Raw genomic sequence first — 21,468 nt, forward strand, 5'->3', positions numbered from 1 at the left:
CAGGTAGTGATGCAGCCGGACAGGATACTCTCGATGGTGCACCGGTAGACGTTGGTGAGAATCTGGGGGACCATTCCAAATTTCCTCAGTCTCCTGAGGAAGAACAGGCGTTGGCATGCCTTCTTCGTTACGACGTCGATGTGATGTGACCACATTAAGTCCTCCGTAATGAATACACCCAGGAACTTGAAGCTGCTGACCCTCTCCACCTCAGCCCCTTCAATGTAGATTGGGGTGTGTCCCTCCCCCTGCCGCTTCCTGTAGTCCATGATCATCTCCTTTGTTTTGCTGATGTTGAGGGAGAGGTTGTTGTACTTGCACCATTCTGCTAGAGCTCTTACCTCCTCCCTGTAGCCTGTCTCGTCGCCATCTGTGATCAGGCCTACAACGGTAGTGTCATCAGCAAACTTGATGATGGAGTTGGAGTTGTGCGTGGCCACGCAATCGTGAGTAAACAGGGAGTACAGAAGGGGGCTGAGCACACAACCCTGGGGAGCTCCCGTGTTCAGGATCAGTGTTGAGGAGGTGTTACTGCCTATTTTCACCACCTGGGGTCTGCCCGTCAGGAAGTCCAGGATCCAGTTGCATAGGGAAGTGTTAAGTCTTAGCTCACTGAGCTTGTTGACAAGCTTGGAGGGGATAATGGTATTGAATGCTGAACTATAATCAATGAACAACATTCTCACATAGGTGTTCCTCTTATCCAGGTGTGATAAGGCAGTGTGCAGTACAGTGGGGATGGCATCATCCCTAGATCTTTTTGGGCGGTAAGCAAATTGGAGTGGGTCCAGCGTGTCAGTTAGTAAGGAGTTGATGTGGGTTTTGACCAGCCTCTCAAAGCACTTCATGATGACAGAAGTGAGTGCTATGGGGCGGTAGTCGTTTAAACAGGTTACTTTTGTTTTTTTGGGGACTGGAATAACCGGTCATCTTGAAGCAGGTGGGGACTACAGACTGGTACAGGGAACGGTTGAATATATCCGTAAACACGGCTGCCAACTGGTCAGCGCATGCTCTAAGGACACGCCCAGGGATTCCATCTGGACCGGGTGCTTTGTGGGTGTTCACTCTCTTAAAGGTCTTGCTCACGTCAGCCACGGAGATTGAGAAGACCCGGTCGTTCTAAGCCGCGTAATAGATTGTTGTCCACTCCACATCCTTCACGAATCTGAGCTATGATAGTGTGACTCCACTTTATCCGTGTATTTTTTTTTGCATTTTTGATGGTTTTTCTTAGCTCGTACTTTGATTTCTTGTACTCCTCTATGTCCCCAGAGTTGAATGCGATGGACCATGCTTTTAGCATAGCACGGATATTGCCATTTACCCATGGTTTCTGGTTGGGAAATGTTCGTACAACAATCTTCAGAACTACGTCATCTATGCACTTGTTTATGAAACTAATGACTGAATCTGTATATGTGTTGATGTCATTGTTCGAGGCATTCCGGAACATATCCCAGTCAGTGGAATCAAAACAGTCTTGTAACATAGCGTCTGATTGATCCGACCACCGTTGTAGAGATCTCATCACAGGCTTTTCCTGTTTCAGTTTCTGCCTATAGGTGGGTAGCAGCAGGATGGAGTCGTGATCTGATTTGCCGAAGGGAGGGTGGGGGAGGGCCTTGTATCCATCCCGGAACGGAGTGTAAACATGATCTAGTGTGTTCTTGGCTCGCGTTGGGCAGGTGATATGCTGATGGTATTTAGGCAGTACTTTCTTCAGATTGGCTTTGTTGAAATCGCCTGCCACGATGAATGCAGCCTCTGGATGGGAAGTTTCAAGCCTGCTAATGGTCCCATACAGCTCGTTTAGTGCCCTATTTGCGTCGGCCTGTGGTGGAATATACACCGCTGTAATGATCACGGATGAGAACTCTCTCGGGAGGTAGAAGGGTCGGCATTTGATCATCAGGTGTTCAAGATCGGGTGAACAAGAAGATGTAAGTAGTTCCACGTCGGAACACCAAGAATTGTTGATCATAAAGCATACTCCACCCCCTCTATTCTTCCCCGAGTCCTTTGTTCGGTCTAGCCGGTGAATGTTGAATCCCTCTGGTTGAATGGCCGAAGCCGGTATCGATGGATCAAGCCAAGTCTCAGTGAAAATCAAGATGTTGCAGTTCTTAATGTCCCGCTGGAAGGTGAGCCTCCCCCTGAGTTCATCCAGCTTATTGTCCAGTGACTGCACATTCGCCAGGAGAATACTCGGAAGGGGGGGTGGTGTTCACGTCGCCTCAACTACCACAGGGAGTAGTTGAGGCGAATAGCATAGATACATTTAAGAGGCAGCTAGATAACCACACGAAGGAGAAAGGAATAGAAGGGTGTGCTGATAGTGTTAGATAAAGAGGGGTGGGAGGAGGTTCGTGCGGAGCATAAACACCGACAGAGACCAGTTGGGCCGAATGGCCTGTTTCTGTGCTGTACATTCTATGCAATTTCAGTCAGAATTGTAAAAATGTGTAACTATAGTGGATGACTTTCCCTTGTTTCTGCCCCCTCCCCCTCCTGCAGGAATGCTTTGGGACCTGTTGTAAGAAGTGCTCCCTTGCCAATGGTGCCCATTGCAGCGATGGGCCTTGCTGCAACTACACTTGCCAGGTAACTCATGCCAAGAATATGCAGCTTCACCACCGTAACTCTGCATGTGCCCAGTGTAATGAGCTCCATGGGGTTAATGCCTACAATCCAATCTCTGCACCAATGCAGGATGGGGGGGTGACAATCTAATGGGTTTAACGTAAGTTATTTACAGAGGATCAGTGGGCATCGCGGCTGTGCTGACAAGGTGATACACCACTATTCTGTGTAGCAATCATTTGACCAGGAATAACCCCAGCGCTGCCTCCCACGGAATAAATCCGTACACTTCGCATTGAGTGCTGGTTAACAACAACAACAACTTGCATTTATATAGCGCCTTTAACGTAGTGAAACATCCCAAGGCGCTTCACGGGAACATTATCAGACTAAATTTGTCACCGAGCCACATAAGGAGATATTGGCCCGTATTTTCCGATGTCTACAGGTGGGTACGCGCTGTGTACACACCCGTAGGGACATCGGAAATGCCGGTTTCAGGCATGCGACACGCCTGCCCTGGAGAAGGGCCTCTGCGGGGGGAGAGTTCTGCTTTCTGCAGAACCTCCGCCCGCAGAAAACCCTTAGAAATCTTATGCCTGGTAAAAGCAGGCGTAAGGCCTGCTTTTACCAGCATAGGAGTTGAAAAAAGTAAAAAAAAAAAAATTTCACTCATTTATAATTTTAAAATACTTTTAAAAAAGGTAAGTTTATTTTTAGCCCCGTAAAAAGCCTTAATTATTTTTTCAAAAAATAAATTTTTGATTAAAATATTTAATTTAATGTCATTTTAACTCATTTTAAAAATGGGATTTAAAAAAAAATGTATTTAATGTTTTGATGTGTTTTTGGCGTGATCTCTATTCATATATTTGACAGGTCTATCTGTCAAATGTATGATGGGAGATTCCCTTCTCCTATTGGCTGGCCTGGCCCACGTGATCACAGGAATGCTTGCGAACCGCATGTGCTTCTGGGATACGTGGGCCCTGCGCATTTCGACTGGAGAGGCCCAGGAGCGGAAGTGTCCGGACCTCGGGAACCCTCAGGTAAGTTTGTAGATTTTTTTCCGATAGGAGGCATCTGCACGCAGGAAGCCTGCCATTGGAAATTACAGGCCATTGGGACAGGTGACTAAAGGCTTAGTCAAAGAGGTAGGCTTAAAGGAGCAGAGAGGTGTAGGGAAGGCGGAGAGGTTTAGGGAGGGAATTCCAGAGCTTAGGGCCCGGGCAGCTGAAGGCACGGCCACCAATGGTGGAGCAATTAACAAGGAAATAAAGCATTAACTCTGGGTGTGTGCGTTACATAAATAAGTATTTACCCCAGGAGGCAATTATGCGCGTGGGGCAAAACCTAATGTCTGCTCACTTAATGTTGCATCACAACATTCCCACCCATTAACGCGCAGTTACACCAGAACCAGCTCCAACTCACAGAGCCAACAAAACTACGTAAGGGGTGAAAGGTGGCACGAAAGACTTCCATTTATACAGTGCCTTTCACAACCTCAGGACGTCGCAAAGTGCCTTACAGCCACTGAAGTACTTTTCTGATGTGCGGTCACTGTTATAATGTAGGAAAAGCGGCAGGTCATTTACGCACAGCAAGCTCCCACAAACAGCAATGAGATAATGAGCAGGTAACCTGTTTTGTTAAAGTGACTTTTTATTGTCTTCAAAAGCCAGTGAGTAACTCAGCGATGTTCTCTGCTCTTGTTCTCAGTTCCTAAAGCGAGGCTACGATTGTCGAGATGCAGTGAATGATTGCGATATAGCGGAATACTGCACGGGAGACTCTGGCCAGGTACGTATTGTCCATTCGGTTGAAGACTTAAGGCCACAAAATTGTGTGGTGGCGGAAGAGTGGCGGAGCAGATCATCACCCTCCCCCACAACATCTGCCCACATGGTTGGCCATAGATCCCATCCCAAAATGTAGGGGACGGGGTCATTTGCATGATCGGGGTACCTGCAAGGCCATTTCAGCAGCATCCGGCCCCAATAAGGACCCATTTCCTCTCAGCTCTTCCAGGCCAAAGATAAAAAAATAAACTGGTCCGGTCCTGCTCCAAAAGACATTAAACCGCTGTACACTACATTGTGACATTAACACCACTCAGTGGCAGTGCAGAGGGAATAACATTCAGCCAGGGTCTCCTAAGAGGCCAGCCATTCACTCCTCCCTAATCAATTTCAATTGTGTTTTTCCCAGTGCCCACCCAACCTTCACAAGCAGGATGGATATAACTGTGATGTCAACCAGGTAGATGCACTTTAACCTTTGTACAGGCTACCATTGTCATGTTTTATGGTACAAGATTTATCTCTTGCCCTTAATGGGCTACAGGCAAAGTAAACCATGGGCCTTATCTTGCAGGGCCGATGTTTCGGTGGAGAATGTAAAACAAGGGACAACCAGTGCAAACTGATCTGGGGCTCAAGTAAGTGAATCACCTTCACTGTCATTATCGGTAGCTCATGTACAGTCCCCCCCATTTAAAACGTCCACCTTTAAATCGGGAAGATGCATAGATCGGCCAAAAAGCCTAAGCCTGACCCTAACCATTATCCATTTATGTTAATGCAAATTTCAAAGATGCCGGTTGTAGCATCTTATGCGCGCTGTTTATTTTGGGCAGAAGCTGTGTTTCCTCACTAGTTCTCGCCTTGTTAAGGTGCACTGAATGCAAGAGCGAACTTAAATAAGTAAACAATACCTTGATAATGTTCAGTTACCTTTTGTGTACTGAAACCTTTTTATGTATTTAAACGCTCCCAAAACAAGCGCTCTACTCGGAGCTCTGGCACGGCAAGAGAGCCCCAGGTGGGCAGAGGAAACTCTTCAAGGACACCCTCAAAACCTCCTTGAAAAAGCGCAACATCCCCACCGACACCCGAGAATCCCTGGCCCAAAACCGCACAGTGGAGGAGAAGCACCCGGGAAGGCGCCAAACACCTCGAGTCTCTTCGCCAGAAGCAAGCGGAAGCCAAGCGCAGGCAGCGCAAGGAGCGCACATCAACCCAAGCACCCCACCCACCTGCCCCTTCAGCCACCGTCTGCCCCACTTGTGACAGAGACTGTAGGTCCCGCATTGGACTCACCAGCCACCTGAGAACTAATTTTTAATGTGGAAGCAAGTCATCCTCGGTTCCAAGGGACGCCTAAGAAGAAGACTTAAACCTTTTCTAATCCCCTCTAAATGGTGTGGGGTTACAGTTTGTACTAAGCACTGACTGCAGTTTAAATAAAGCTGTAGGTCAGAGTGGAGCTGGAGAAAACTGGGCAAAAGGTCGCTACACAGAAGGAGCAATAGCGCTACCACATTATACTGGCCATCGCGTATAGCAGGAAAATCGCATTCGCACGAATGCGGCCACTGTAAGCGGTGGGGACTGTACTGCTATATTATTCTGGTTCCTTATGCAATAGGACTGATGTAGCATTGTGCATTTTACATTTATTTACGGTCCTGTCATTTACAATTCTGGGCTTGTTGCTTAGGATAAAATGACATTTTTAAATGGAACCAGAGCGAAGCTATGGAAGACTGTCCTTTATTCTGAGAATGGCCTTGCTTACTTTGCAAGAAGTACTTGTCCACAAAAGGACTTTGTTCTAATCCATGCTCCTGGGAGATTGCCAACCCTTGTTTGGAATGTAGAGCAACTCCCACCTGTTGGGTTTATATAGGATATTTTCATATATCCCTATTGCCCTTATGTTGAGATATTATTGGATATTGTCATATATCCCTTACCTCTAACACACAAGTACCAGGAAACATTGAAATCTCTGGTTAATACTCTTTATTAAACCAATGAGAAAATAAAACACAACCCCCTACATGCAGTGAATATGAGATGTGTTCACTAGTTATACTCACATACCAAGGACTCCTTCAGGAGATTGAAAGTGTGTCGTCTTGACTGTTTACTGTCATTAGGCACGGTTAGGTAGACAATGCCTTACTCACCGCCTGAACTATCTCGGAGTTTTGGGTCCGCGGGGGAGTCGGGGGTGGGGTGGGTATGTGGTTTGGAAGATGCTGCCACATCAGATAGCAGCAGACAAAGTTTCAGTTTTGGCCCAGGATTTGTATCAGCCTCCAGTGGGTTTATTAAAACTGTCACTGCCTTAACTAATATAGATAGAAAAGGGATACAGGAAAATATAGAACCGGAGTAGCTTTCAACGCCAACAGTTTGAAAATAGGTGATAGAGGCACTTGAACATTGACAAGCTATCACTCGAGGCAACAAGTTGACATCACTGAGGCCAGGCCCTGTTTCTGGTGGTATCCCTCAGTTACGATGTCCTGAAATTCTTCTGCGTGCTATTTTAATTAACTCCTCAACGGAACCTCTAATTTTTTTGAAAGTGCGATTTTTCTTCGGTTTTTAAGACGGTACATTCATAGGGGGGTCACTGGGACTTGTGTCGATAGTGTAAAACGTGCGATATTGGCTCGGCCGCCCTTTAAACACCTCTCGGATGGAAAGGAAAATCGAGAGAGGTGTTCAATGGGCTGCCTAGCCGATATCGCACGTTTTACACTATCGTCAGAAGTTACAGTGACGCCCATAGCATGCAGTGCACCTTGTATAGTTTGCATAACAACAGCAACTTACATTTATATAGCGCCTTTAATGTAGTAAAATGCGTGTTGCAGTAGCGTTATCAGACAAAATCTGACACCGAGCTACGTAATGAGATATGTGGCTAAAGAGGTAAATTTTAAGGAGCGTCTTACAGGAGGAGAGAGAGGCAGACCGATTTAGATGGCTGAAGGCACAGCCGCCAATGGTGGAGCAATGGAAATCAGGGATGTGCAAGAGGCCAGAATTGGAGGAGTGCAGAGATCTCGGAAAGTTGTAGGGCTGCAGGAGGTTACAGAGATAGGGAGGGGCAAGGCCATGGAGGGGTTTGAAAGCAAGGATGAGAATTTTAAAATCGAGGTGTTACCAGACTGGGAGCCAATGTAGGTCAGCGAGCACAGGGGTGATGGGTGAACGGGACTTGGTGCGAGTTAGGACACGGGCAGCACAGTTTTGGATGAGCACCAAGTTTACGGAGGGTTGTAGGTGGGAGTCCAGCCAGGAGTGCATTGGAATAGTCACGCCTGGAGGTAACAAAGACATGGATGAGGGTTTCATCAGCAGACGAGCTGAGGCAGGGGCGGAGACGGGCAATATTATGGAGGTAGAAGGAGGCGGTCTTGGTGATGGAGCGGATGTGGGGTCGGAAGCTCAGCTCAGGGTCAAATAGTACGACATTATGGTAGTGAGTGAGCTTTACTGAGTGATGATACTGCAGGTCTGATCACATGGAGTGTCATTAGTGTTTGTGTCTCCTGCTGGGGCTTGCGTGGCTGTGTTAATCACTGCACTAAAAATAACTCCCCAGAGTTAAAGCTAATGGAATGTTAGCCTTTATCTCAAGGGGGGCTGGAATACAACGGAGTGGAAGTTATGTTAGACCCCATCTGGAGGACTAGGTTCAGTTCTGGGCACCGCACCTCAGGAAGGATATGTTAGCCTTGGAGGCGGTGCAGCGCAGATTCACCAGAATGATACCAGGGCTAAAAGAGTTAAATTATGGGGACAGGTTGCATCGACTAAGCTTGTGTTCCCCTGAGTATAGAAGATTAAGGGATGATCTAATTGAGGTGTTTAACATGATTGAAGGATTTGATAGGATAGATAGAGAGAGAAACTATTTCCTCTTGTGGAGGGAGTCCAGAACAAAGGGGCATAACCTTAAAATTAGAGCCAGGCCGTTCAGGGGTGATGTCAGGAAGCATTTCTTCACACAAAGGGTAGTGAAAATCTGGAAAACTCTCGCCCAAAAAGCTGTTGAGGCTGGGGGTCAATTCAAAATTTCAAAACTGAGATTGTGAACCAAGACGGAGAGATGGAGTTGAGATACAAATCAGCCATGATCTCATTGAATGGCAGAACAGGCTGGAGGGGCTGAATGGCCTCCTCCTGTTCCTATGTTCCTTCCTGTGTTCAACCTTCAAGGAGTTCATCTGATTAGATCAGAACCATACAGATATTTGGGCATAGATATATATGGGAATAGGCAGATATATATGGGAATAGACAGATATATCTGGGAATAGGCAGATATATATGGGAATAGACAGATATATCTGGGAATAGGCAGATATATATGGGAATAGGCAGATATATATGGGAATAGACAGATATATATGAGAATAGACTGATATATATGAGAATAGACAGATATATATGGGAATAGCCAGATATATATGGGAATAGGCAGATATATATGGGAATAGACAGACATATATGGGAATAGGCAGACAAATATGGGAATAGGCAGATATATATGGGAATAGACAGATATATATGGGAATAGACAGATATATATGAGAATAGACTGATATATATGGGAATAGACAGATATATATGGGAATAGGCAGACATATATGGGAATAGACAGATATATATGGGAATAGGCAGATATATATGGGAATAGACAGATATATATGGGAATAGGCAGATATATATGGGAATAGACAGATATATATGGGAATAGACATATATATGGGAATAGACAGATATATATGGGAATAGACAGGTATATATGGGAATAGACAGGTATATATGGGAATAGACAGATATATATGGGAATAGACAGATATATATGGGAATAGACAGATATATATGGGAATAGGCAGATATATATGGGAATAGACAGATATATCTGGGAATAGGCAGATATATATGGGAATAGACAGATATATCTGGGAATAGGCAGATATATATGGGAATAGACAGATATATATGGGAATAGGCAGATATATATGGGAATAGGCAGATATATATGGGAATAGACAGATATATATGGGAATAGACAGATATATCTGGGAATAGGCAGATATATATGGGAATAGACAGATATATATGGGAATAGGCAGATATATCTGGGAATAGGCAGATATATATGGGAATAGGCAGATATATATGGGAATAGACAGACATATATGGGAATAGACAGATATATATGGGAATAGGCAGATATATATGGGAATAGACAGATATATATGGGAGTAGACAGATATATATGGGAATAGGCAGATATATATGGGAATAGGCAGATATATATGGGAATAGACAGACATATATGGGAATAGGCAGATATATATGGGAATAGGCAGATATATATGGGAATAGACAGACATATATGGGAATAGACAGATATATATGGGAATAGGCAGATATATATGGGAATAGACAGATATATATGGGAATAGACAGACATATATGGGAATAGACAGATATATATGGGAGTAGACAGATATATATGGGAATAGGCAGATATATATGGGAATAGGCAGATATATATGGGAATAGGCAGATATATATGGGAATAGACAGACATATATGGGAATAGACAGATATATATGGGAATAGGCAGATATATATGGGAATAGGCAGACATATATGGGAATAGGCAGATATATATGGGAATAGGCAGATATATATGGGAATAGACAGATATATATGGGAATAGACAGACATATATGGGAATAGACAGATATATATGGGAATAGGCAGATATATATGGGAATAGACAGATATATATGGGAATAGACAGACATATATGGGAATAGACAGATATATATGGGAATAGGCAGATATATATGGGAATAGGCAGATATATATGGGAATAGGCAGATATATATGGGAATAGGCAGATATATATGGGAATAGACAGACATATATGGGAATAGGCAGACATATATGGGAATAGGCAGACATATATGGGAATAGACAGACATATATGGGAATAGGCAGACATATATGGGAATAGACAGATATATATGGGAATAGACAGACATATATGGGAATAGGCAGACATATATGGGAATAGGCAGACATATATGGGAATAGGCAGACATATATGGGAATAGGCAGATATATATGGGAATAGACAGATATATAGGGGAATAGACAGACATATATGGGAATAGACAGATATATATGGGAATAGACAGATATATATGGGAATAGACAGACATATATGGGAATAGGCAGACATATATGGGAATAGACAGATATATATGGGAATAGGCAGATATATATGGGAATAGGCAGATATATATGGGAATAGACAGACATATATGGGAATAGGCAGACATATATGGGAATAGGCAGATATATATGGGAATAGACAGACATATAGGGGAATAGGCAGACATATATGGAAATAGACAGATATATATGGGAATAGACAGACATATATGGGAATAGACAGATATATATGGGAATAGAATATATATGGGAATAGACAGATATATATGGGAATAGGCAGACATATATGGGAATAGACATATATGGGAATAGGCAGACATATATGGGAATAGGCAGATATATATGGGAATAGGCAGATATATTTGGGAATAGGCAGATATATATGGGAATAGACAGATATATATGGGAATAGGCAGGTATATATGGGAATAGACAGATATATATGGGAATAGACAGATATATATGGGAATAGGCAGATATATATGGGAATAGACAGATATATATGGGAATAGACAGATATATATGGGAATAGGCAGATATATATGGGAATAGGCAGACATATATGGGAATAGGCAGATATATATGGGAATAGGCAGATATATATGGGAATAGTGGGGCACGGTGGCATAGTGGTTAGCACTGTTACCTCACAGCGCCAGGGACCCGGGTTCAAATCTGGTCTCGGGCGACTGTCTGTGTGGAGTTTGCACATTCTCCCTGATATATATGGTAGAGTTTTTGACAGCTTTTCTCATTTACAGAGGCCAAGGGATCAGACAAGTTCTGCTACGAGAAGCTCAACACTGAAGGTACCGAGAAAGGGAACTGTGGGAAGGATGGCGAGAAGTGGCTGCAATGCAGTAAACAGTAAGTAGTAACCGGTTAATAATGAAGAGGGCGTTTGAACCCTGTGAGTTCAGCTAATGGCACTGATAGAAGGCGAATCTCTGAGGCAATGGATTAATTTGCAGTCTAGCCTGTGCAGCCATAGCTGTAGTGAATGTAAACAGCAGCAATTGTGTCAGGTGTCAGTATCTTACTATTTTGACGATAAGGGGTAGTTTTGTGGGGCTCTGTTCCCAGTGTGGAATTTTGCTGGATGGGACCATGGGTCAGGGGTAGGACTCCAATCCTATAAGAACATAAGAGGTAGGAGCAGGAGTAGGCCATACGGCCCCTCGGGCCTGCTCCGCCATTCAATAGGATCATGGCTGATCCGAATCTAGACTCACGTCCACTTCCCTGCCCTCTCCCCGTAACCCCTAATTCCCTTATCTGCTAGGAAACTGTCTATCTCCATTTTAAATTTATTTAATGTTGCAGCTTCCGCAGCTCTCTGGGGTAGCAAATTCCATAGATTTACTACCCTCTGAGTGAAGAAGTTTCTCCTCATCTCAGTTTTGAAAGGGCAGCCCCTTATTCTTAGATTATGCCCCCTAGTTCTAGTCTCACCCATCAGTGGAAACATCCTCACCGCATCCACCCGATCAAGCCCCCTCACAATCTTATATGTTTCGATAAGATCGCCTCTCATTCTTCTGAACTCCAATGAGTAGAGTCCCAACCTACTCAACCTTTCCTCATACGTCAACCCCCTCATCTCCAGAATCAACCGAGTGAACCTTCTCTGAACCGCTTCGAGAGCAAGTATATCTTTTCTTAAATATGGAAACCAAAACTGCACGCAGTGTTCCAGGTGTGGCCTCACCAATACCCTGTATAACTGCAGCAAGACTTCCCTGTTTTTATACTCCATCCCCCTCGCAATAAAAGCCAAGATTCCATTGGCCTTCCTGATCACCTGCTGCACCTGCATACTAACTTTTTGTGTTTCATGCACCAGGACCCCCAGATCCCTTTGTACTGTAGCACTTTGCAGTTTCTCTCCATTTAGATAATAACTTGCTCTTTGATTTTTTCTGCCAAAGTGCATAACCTCACACTTTCCAACATTATATTGCATCTGCCAAATCTCTGCCCACTCACTTAGCCTGTCTATGTCCTTTTGCAGGTTTTTAATGTCCTCCTCACTCACTGCTTTCCCTCCCATCTTTGTATCATCGGCAAACTTGGATATGTTGCACTCAGTCCCTTCCTCCAAATCATTAATATAGATTGTAAAGAGTTGGGGTCCCAGCACTGACCCCTGCGGAACACCACTAGTTACTGATTGCCAGCCCGAAAATGAACCATTTATCCCAACTCTTTGTTTTCTGTTAGATAGCCAATCTTCCACTCATGCCAGTATATTACCCCCAATCCCGTGATTTCTTATCTTGATCAGTAAACTTTTGTGTGGAACCTTGTCAAATGCCTTTTGGAAGTCCAAATACACTACATCCACTGGTTCCCCTTTATCCACCCTGTATGTTACATCCTCAAAGAATTCGAGCAAATTTGTCAAACATGACTTCCCCTTCATGAAACCATGCTGACTCTGTCCTATTAAATTATGTTTATCCAAATGCTCTGTTACTGTTTCCTTAATAATGGACTCCAACATTTTGCCAACCACAGATGTTAGGCTAACTGGTCTATAGTTTCCAGCTTTTTGTCTTCTTCCCTTCTTAAATAAGGGTGTTAAATTAGCAGTTTTCCAATCTGCCGGGACCTTTCCTGAGTCCAGGGAGTTCTGGAAAATAATCACCAATGCATCCACAATCCCTACTGCCACTTCTCTCAAGACCCTAGGATGTAGGCCATCAGGTCCGGGGGATTTATCCGCCTTAAAGTCCCATTATTTTACTGAGTACCATCTCCTTAGTGATTTTAATCGTGTTTAGCTCCTCCCCCTCCATTGCCCCCTGTTTGTCCAGTGTTGGGATATTTTTAGTATCCTCTACTGTAAAGACTGATACAAAATATTTGTTCAGCGTCTTTGCCATCTCCATGTTCCCCACCACTAGTTTCCCGGTCCCATCCTCTAAGGGACCAACGTTCACTTTAGCCACCCTTTTTCTTTTTATATAGCTGTAGAAAGTCTTGCTATCTGTTTTTATATTTTTTGCTAGTTTACTTTCATAATCTATCTTCCCTTTCTTAATTCATCTTTTAGTTATTGTTTGCTGGCTTTTAAATGCTTCCCAATCTTCTATCCTCCCACTAGATTTGGCTACTTTATATGCCCTTGTTTTCAGTCGGATACTATCCTTTGTTACTTTACTAAGCCACGGATGGCTGTCTTTTCTTTTATTCCCCTTTTTCCTCAGTGGAATATATTTATCTTGAAAGATGTGAAATATCTTCTTGAATGTAGACCACTGCTCTTGTACCGTCTTACACTTTAATCTGTTTTCCCAGTCCACTTTAGTCAATTCTACTCTCATACCTTCATAGTCTCCTTTATTTAAGCTCAGTACGCTGGTTTGAGATCCAACTCTCTCATCCTCAAACTGAATTTGGAATTCAACCATATTATGGTCACTCATTCCAGGGGGATCCTTTACTAGGACATTTTTTATTAATCCTGTCTCATTACACAGGACCAGATCTAAGATTGCCTGCCACCTGGTTGGTTCAGTTACATACTGCTCAAGGAACCCGTCCCTAATACACTCTATGAACTCTTCCTCAAGGCTGCCATGCCCAATTTGATTAGTCCAGTCAATATGAAAGTTAAAATCCCCCATGATTATAGCTGTTCCCTTATTACAAGCCCCAACTATTTCCTGATTTATACTCCGACCAACAGAGTTGCAACTGTTAGGAAGCCTAGAGACTACGCCCACTCGTGACTTTTTCCCCTTATTATTCCTTATCTCCACCCAAACTATTTCACTATCCTGATCCTTTGACCCAATATCATTTCTGACTATTGCAGCGATTCCATCCTTGATTAACATAGCAACCCCACCTCCCTTTCCTTCCTGTCTGTCCTTCCTAATTGTCAAATACCCTTGTATGTTTAGTTCCCAGTCATGATTATCTTGCAGCCATGTTTCCGTAATGGCCACCAGATCATACCCATGTGTAGTTATTTGTACCGTCAACTCGTCAATTTTGTTACGAATGCTGCGTGCATTCAGATAAAGAACTTTCAAATACGTTTTCTGACAATGTATTCCTGCTTTTACCCCTTTTACTACTTTACCTTTATCATTATACATTCTGTCCCTTCCTGACACGCTCTGGTTTTTAATTCCCCCACTGCTACCTTGCTCTATTGCCTTCTCCGCTGTCATTTTTATTTTTCGCTCTCTTAAAACCTCCCCCCACTAATTAGTTTAAAGCCCTCTCTACAGCCGTAGTTATTCGATTCGCCAGGACTCTAGTCCCAGCACTGGCCAAGTGAAGTCTGTCCCAACGGAACAGCTCTCTCCTGTCCCAGTACTGATGCCAGTGTCCCAGGAAGCAAAACCCATTTCTCCCACACCAGTCTTTGAGCCATGCATTTAACTCTCTAATTTTATTTACCCTAGCCAAATTTGCACGTGGCTCAAGTAGTAATCCAGAGATTATTACCCTTGTGGTTCTGCTTTTTAATTTGGCCCCTAGCTGCTCAAACTCCCTCAGCAGAACCTCCTTGTCCTATCTATGTCGTTGGTACCAACGTGGACCACGACAACTGGATCCTCCCCCTCCCACTCCAAGTTTCTCTCCAGCCCAGAGGAGATGTCCTTAACCCTGGCACTGGGCAGGCAACACAGCCTTCGGGACTCTCGCTCTCGGCTGCAAAGAACCCTATCTATCCCCCTAACGATACTATCCCCTACCACTACAACATTTCTTTTATCTCCCCCCACTTGAATGGCCCCCCGCTCCACGGTGCTGTGGCCGGGTTGCTCATCCTCCCTGCAGTCCCCGTTCCCATCCTCACAGGGAGTAAGAGCCTCAAACCTGTTGGACAAGAGCAAGGGCTGCGGCTCCTCCAACACTACCTCCTGGATCCCCGTACCTGCCTCACTTCTAGTCACACCATCCTGACCCTGGCCATGGACTACATCTGAATGAATTAATCTAATTGGTGTGACTACCTCCTGATACACAGAGTCCAGGTAACTCTCCCCCTCCCTGATGTGTCTCAGTGTTTGAAGCTCGGACTCCAGCTCTTCAACACGGAGCCGGAATTCCTCGAGCAGCCAACACTTACTGCAAATGTGATCACCATGAGCATCAATGGTGTCCACCAGCTCCCACATATTGCAGCAGCAACACATTACCTGATCTCCCATTCTATGTAATTAATTAAATTTATTAATATTATTCTTAAATACCCTCTGCCCCAATTCTAGATGATGAATATCGCACCTTAGAAACTATAAACCACAGAGTTTAAGCTTAAAAAAGAGAGAAATACTCACCAACCAATCACTTACCCGCTTTCTGGTGACATCACACTTGGATTAATTTTTACCTCTCTCCTTCCCTCTGAGGTCCGAGACTGGAGATTGGTAAACCTTACCTGGGCTCTGGGGCCTTTATACAGCCGCTCAGCCCGCGATTCCCGCTGATTCTCGCACTGAGGCCTTACCTGGGTCTCTGGAGCCTTTATACAGCCGCCCAGCTCGCGATTCCCGCCGATTCTCGCACTGAGGCCTTACCTGGGTCTCTGGAGCCTTTATACAGCTGCTCAGCCTGTGATTCCCGCCGATTCTCGCACTGAGGCCTTACCTGGGTCTCTGGAGCCTTTATACAGCCGCTCAGCCCGCGATTCCCGCCAATAGGGCTGATAGTTTGACCCGCACGCCCATCTAACAAGGCTCCACGCTCCAAGCGGGGCCTTGTGGCGTTGCACTTTACGGGGAAGTACCTGAGGCCTTGTTTTTCCAGTGACATATACCCCTTCCCTGTCGGTGGGCACCCCACTAGGTAGAGCGAATGATTTGGTCATCGCATCGCATCCCCGGGTAGTCGAACACTTGGCACATTATGTAAGGCCTGCTGCTCAAGGACTGCAGTTTGCCTTAGAAAGACCCAGCATCAATGGAAATGTCAGTTGCTGAGTGGATCAGAGTGATAACAAGCCACTTAGCCCAACTGTAGACAAGAACAGAGGAGGTATTGTTCTAACTGTTGAACTGAGTGTCAATTAAATAACAGAAGATTTTCTTTCAGTCGTTTTAGCCTGTCCTGAAGATTCTGAGGGGGATTGACAGGGTAGATGCTGAGAGGTTGTTTCCCCTGGCTGGAGTGTCTAGAACTAGGGGGCATGGTCTCAGGATAAGGGGTCGGCCATTTAAGACTGAGATGAGGAGGAATTTCTTCACTCAGAGGGTTGTGAATCTTTGGAATTATCTGCCCCAGAGGGCTGTGAATGCTGAGTCTTTGAGTATATTCAAGGCTGAGATAGATTTTTGGACTCTAGGGGAATCGAGGGATATGGAGATCGGGCGGGAAAGTGGAGTTGAGGTCGATGATCAGCCATGATCTTATTGAATGGCGGAGCAGGCTCGAGGGTTCATATGGCCAACTCTTGCACCTATTTCTTATGATTTTATGTCCCACTAATTTACATAATTGTAAAGGTTCTTGGGGGTGGGACAGGGGGAGGGGGTGGGGTAGTGAAGATTTCTAAGCCAGAAGCCAGACCATTCATTTGGCAGGGTAGCATTTGTACCTGCCACGAGGATTTTGATTTTCCAGCCTGGCTGGAGGGGAGGCAGTGATTGGCCCTGCTGCCATGGGGCCTTTTTGCCTACACCTCGCCAGGCTGACCGGGCCTTGGTTCACCGTCTCCTCTGAAAGGCAGCACCTCGGATGATACAATGCTCCTCTCTGTGTCACACTGCAGTCTCGGGCCTAGACGAGGAGCTTAAGTCCTGCAGCAGGGGCTGTAACCCACGGCTTTCTGAGTCAGAAGTGAGAATGTCCCCGTTGAGCCAAGCCGGCACTTCAGCCAAGATTGGCTGTGCAATGGTGTAAACGTTGGCAAATATCTGCCGGCTATGCGTCTTAACTGGTTCAACTCCGCTTCACATCGCTCTGAAATAAAACAGGCATTTCTATCAAAATAATACTCATACCCTTTATATCTATACCCATATATATGTATCTATACCAGAGCAAAATACCGCGGCTGCTGGAAATCTGAAATATAAACAGAAAATGCTGGAAATGCTCAGCAGGTCAGGCAACATCTGTGGAGAGAGAAACAGTGTTAACATTTCAGGTCGATGAACTATATCTGTACCCCAATTTATCTCTATACACATATATCCCCACTTATATATATCTATAGACATATATATCTATACCCATAGGTATGTCTATACTTATATCTATACTCACACACACATATATATCTACACACACATATATATCTATACCTATATATTTTTATACTTATATAAATATATAATAATATATACATATACAGACACCTCATACTGCTTACCTTTCTAAGGTTGTGGAGAATGGGTGATTGTCCCTCATGCCTGCTGGATCCCCTGATGGGCTTCCCTTCCGACTGATAGAGGGCATTTCTCCTTTCTCTCGCTGGCCACAAAAATCTGGAGGGCCTCTTTAGTATAGTGATCTCCTCCAGCTTTGTGTTCTCTTCATCAGCACTCCCAATTTGCAGGTGCCACACCTGGATTGGTGCACCGAGTGTTAGTGATGAGGTCAGTGAGTGATTCAGCATTAGACCAGGGTTTCTTACTGATTCGCTGCTCCATTGTATGTTAGTTATAAGGCAACTGTTTAACTGTTGTAAGAAAACTGTTTCCACTGGCAGGAGGGTCAGTAACCCGAGGACACAGATTTAAGATAATTGGCAAAAGAACCAGGGGGAGAAAAGGAGAGTTCTTTTTCCACAGAGTTGTTGTGATCTGGAATGCACGACCTGAAAGAGTGGTGAAGCAGATTCAATAGTAACTTTCAAAAGGGAATTGGATAAATACTTGAAGAGGACTATGGGGACTGGATAGCTCTTTCGAAGAGCCGGCACAGGCACAATGGGCCGAATGGCCTCCTTCTGTGTTGTAAGATTCTATGATTCATCTCAAGATGGGCTTCTTTCTGCCGTTACCTCTATTATCCTGAAAGTGCTGATGCTTGCCAGTTCCACAAAGAGGCAGGCATCTTGTATCTCGCTCCTTCGGCGCAGTATGAGTCTATGACATCTGAGCTCCAAGAACATGCTGTGAGAAACCAGCGTGTTCCTGTGAGTATGCTTAAAAGAAAAACGCAGAAGAAATTAATTCTAAGTTAACGCACAGCTGCACAGAGATCAAAAAAAGAACAATGTTTTTGTCCGATTTGTAGATGTGGCAAATGGGATTGGATTCGTTAGTGGATGTTTTTTATGGAATCATAGACTGGTTACAGCGCAGAAGGAGGCCATTCGGCCCGTCGAGCCCGTGCCGGCTCTCTGCAAGAGCACTCCCACTAGTCCCACTCCCCCGCCCCTTCCCCGTAGCCACGGAAATTTTTTATAGAGCCATAGAATGGTTTACGGAATCATACGTTCAGGCCTGGATCGCGGTGAAGGGTTGAACGCGCGAGCACTACTGACCCAGCCTGCGATGGAGGGAGGTTATCTGTGTTGGGGTCAACTCGCAGCAGTAAGAGCCAATGAGAGGCCATCGTGACTACATCTTAGCAACAGCCACGATAACTCACGGCAGACACACAAAGCCATCGACGTGACATTATGGGGTAGAATTTCCTCCCGGGCAGTAGCGGTAAGCGGGCGCGATTGTATCTGTCGGCTGATACACTCCCTGCCCGATGGTCAGTCCCACTGCCTTCGGTAGCACTGAGTATCGGGCGGGTGTACAACAGGCAGCTGATGCGACATCGTCTGTCCAATGCTACCACTCAAGACAATTTCTACCCTCTCTTTCTAAAGCAACAAGCAAGAAAGGATGCAAAAGACGAGGAAAGGGGTTACTGCATTTATTTTTCCTTGGCATCCTAATCGTTTGTTAAAAGGAAGCGATGAATAAGGGATGGATGCAAACAGGCAGGGTCGGCTAACTTTCAGGCGGCATTAATCTGACGTTTTATTTGTATGTTGCCGGGTCTGCGATCCGGTCGGTCGGGCCCTGGGACGTCACCCGTTGGAGCGCAACGTACTGTAAATCCGCGAGTGTAAAAGCGCCTTCAGTTGTCAGAGTCTTGATCACGTTGTTGTATCTATTCTTCGTGTTTCTAACCCTCTCTCTTATCCTCCCCACCCCACCTCCCACTGTTACCTTTCCCTTCCGTTGCACCTGCCCAACTATTCATTGCTCGACCTCTGACCATCCCCGTGCCAGTGATGTGTTCTGTGGCTACCTTCTCTGCACTAGTGTTAGCCGAGTTCCGCGAATCGGCCGCATTCTCGGTGAGATCACACCCACATCCTTCTACCACCAGGGAAAGCTGGTGGACTGTAGGTAGGGGCTCAGCGTTTTGACATTTCTTGTTTCACAGAGTTGGGATTGGTTTCTGTTAAAGTGCATTAACGTGTTCCTTGGGCCAGATTAAAGTGAGCATTTTAAAATCTGCTGTGCTATCTTTTGTGCTTTTTTATGACCTGAGCTTCGAAACTCGGCCCATAGCAGATGTGTGCAGTGTAAAATGCACAAGTACTTACTTGCATAGGGTTGCTATAGTATGGAAGTTGTGTGTCCAGTGTTTCTGTGTCCAGTGCGCATGCGAATACATGCGTGTGCGTGCATGTGCATGTGTAAAATGCATGTGTATATGTGCGCATGGAAAATGTGCGCATAATGCATTTATATATGTGTGCGTATAATGTGTGCATGTATAATGCATGTGTAAATGTGCACATGTATACTTTGCGTGTATATAATGCGTGTGTAAGTGTGCGCGTGTATAATGTGTGAGTATATGTGTGCATATACCACGCTCAGAGATGAGAACTCCTTTGTGCTTTCCTCCCCTTTCTCATCCACATTGTCAAATTTGATGGACAGTAACTGTACAAAGATTTTATTAAAACACAAGATAATCCACAGGTAGACTGTCTAAAACTGCCTTGCTGGGTGTTGCTCAGATACACCGTACTATTCATTATCTGCGCCATACCCACTCTGGGGCCTGTCTGCATCTAGCTACACCTTGGTAGAAATGTTTTATTCCTCCTGTTCTGAAGGCACGGACTCTTTCTGAGGTATGATTGTACGGGCAGCCATCTGGTACCTCAGCTTTAGCCTTTCCTATGATCTTTTCCCTGATGGGGTCCCGTCAGTCATTTCCCAAGAGAACTGAGCTACAGCCATACCCCTCGCTGCACATCACAGTACTCCATTGAACCTCAGATGACTGCATTCTTCTTGAGCTCTGCTCTTGGGATAGATAACAGCTTCTAAATTCCCACTCCCCCCACCACGCCTGAAGAAACTAACCACAGTGTCTGTAGACTTTTATTCTTTTCCCCCTGACGAGTTTTTCTGCTATGTGCCGACTCTCATTATCATGAGCCTTGTTTAATATGTTCAGCGCTCGTCTCCGCTCCTGCCTCAGCCCATCTGCTGCTGAATCCCTCATCCATGCTTTTGTTATCTCCAGACTCGACTATTCCAGTGCTTTCCTGGCCGGCCTCCCATCTTCCACCCTCCGTAAACTTCAGCTCATCCAAAACCCTGCTGCCCGTGTCCTAACTCACAGCAAGTCACGTTCGCCCATCAACCCTGTAATGGATGACCTACATTGGCTCCCGGTCTAGCAATGCCGTGCATTTAAAATTCTTATCCTTGTCTTCAAATCCCTCCATGGCTTCACCCTTTCCCATCTCTGTCACCTCCTCCAGCCCAATAACCTTTCGAGATCTCTGCGTTCCTCCAACTCTGGCCTCTTGCACATCCCCCTCTTCCTTCGCCCCACCATTGGTGGCCGTGCCTTCAACCATCTCAGCCCTAAGCTCCACAATTTCCTTTCT

The 21,468-nt window shown here is 45.0% G+C and overlaps 1 protein-coding gene across 3 annotated transcripts in view; it reads left to right on the forward strand.

Moving 5' to 3' along the window:
- LOC147119998 (disintegrin and metalloproteinase domain-containing protein 23-like) overlaps nt 1-21,468 on the forward strand; it is a 576,022-nt gene that overhangs the window by 177,243 nt on the left and 377,311 nt on the right. For all 3 annotated transcript variants that reach the window (XM_085985478.1, XM_085985479.1, XM_085985480.1), the window contains exons 17-22: nt 2,518-2,604; nt 4,306-4,386; nt 4,795-4,845; nt 4,960-5,023; nt 11,405-11,510; nt 19,841-19,960. In XM_085985478.1, coding sequence (XP_085841604.1) covers nt 2,518-2,604; nt 4,306-4,386; nt 4,795-4,845; nt 4,960-5,023; nt 11,405-11,510; nt 19,841-19,960 — 509 coding nt within the window. The remainder of the gene's footprint in view (nt 1-2,517; nt 2,605-4,305; nt 4,387-4,794; nt 4,846-4,959; nt 5,024-11,404; nt 11,511-19,840; nt 19,961-21,468) is intronic.

This window comes from Somniosus microcephalus, chromosome 4 (assembly GCF_052327205.1).
Source record: "Somniosus microcephalus isolate GS21.2 chromosome 4, FLI_Smic_1.0, whole genome shotgun sequence".
Taxonomy (NCBI): Eukaryota; Metazoa; Chordata; class Chondrichthyes; order Squaliformes; family Somniosidae; genus Somniosus; species Somniosus microcephalus.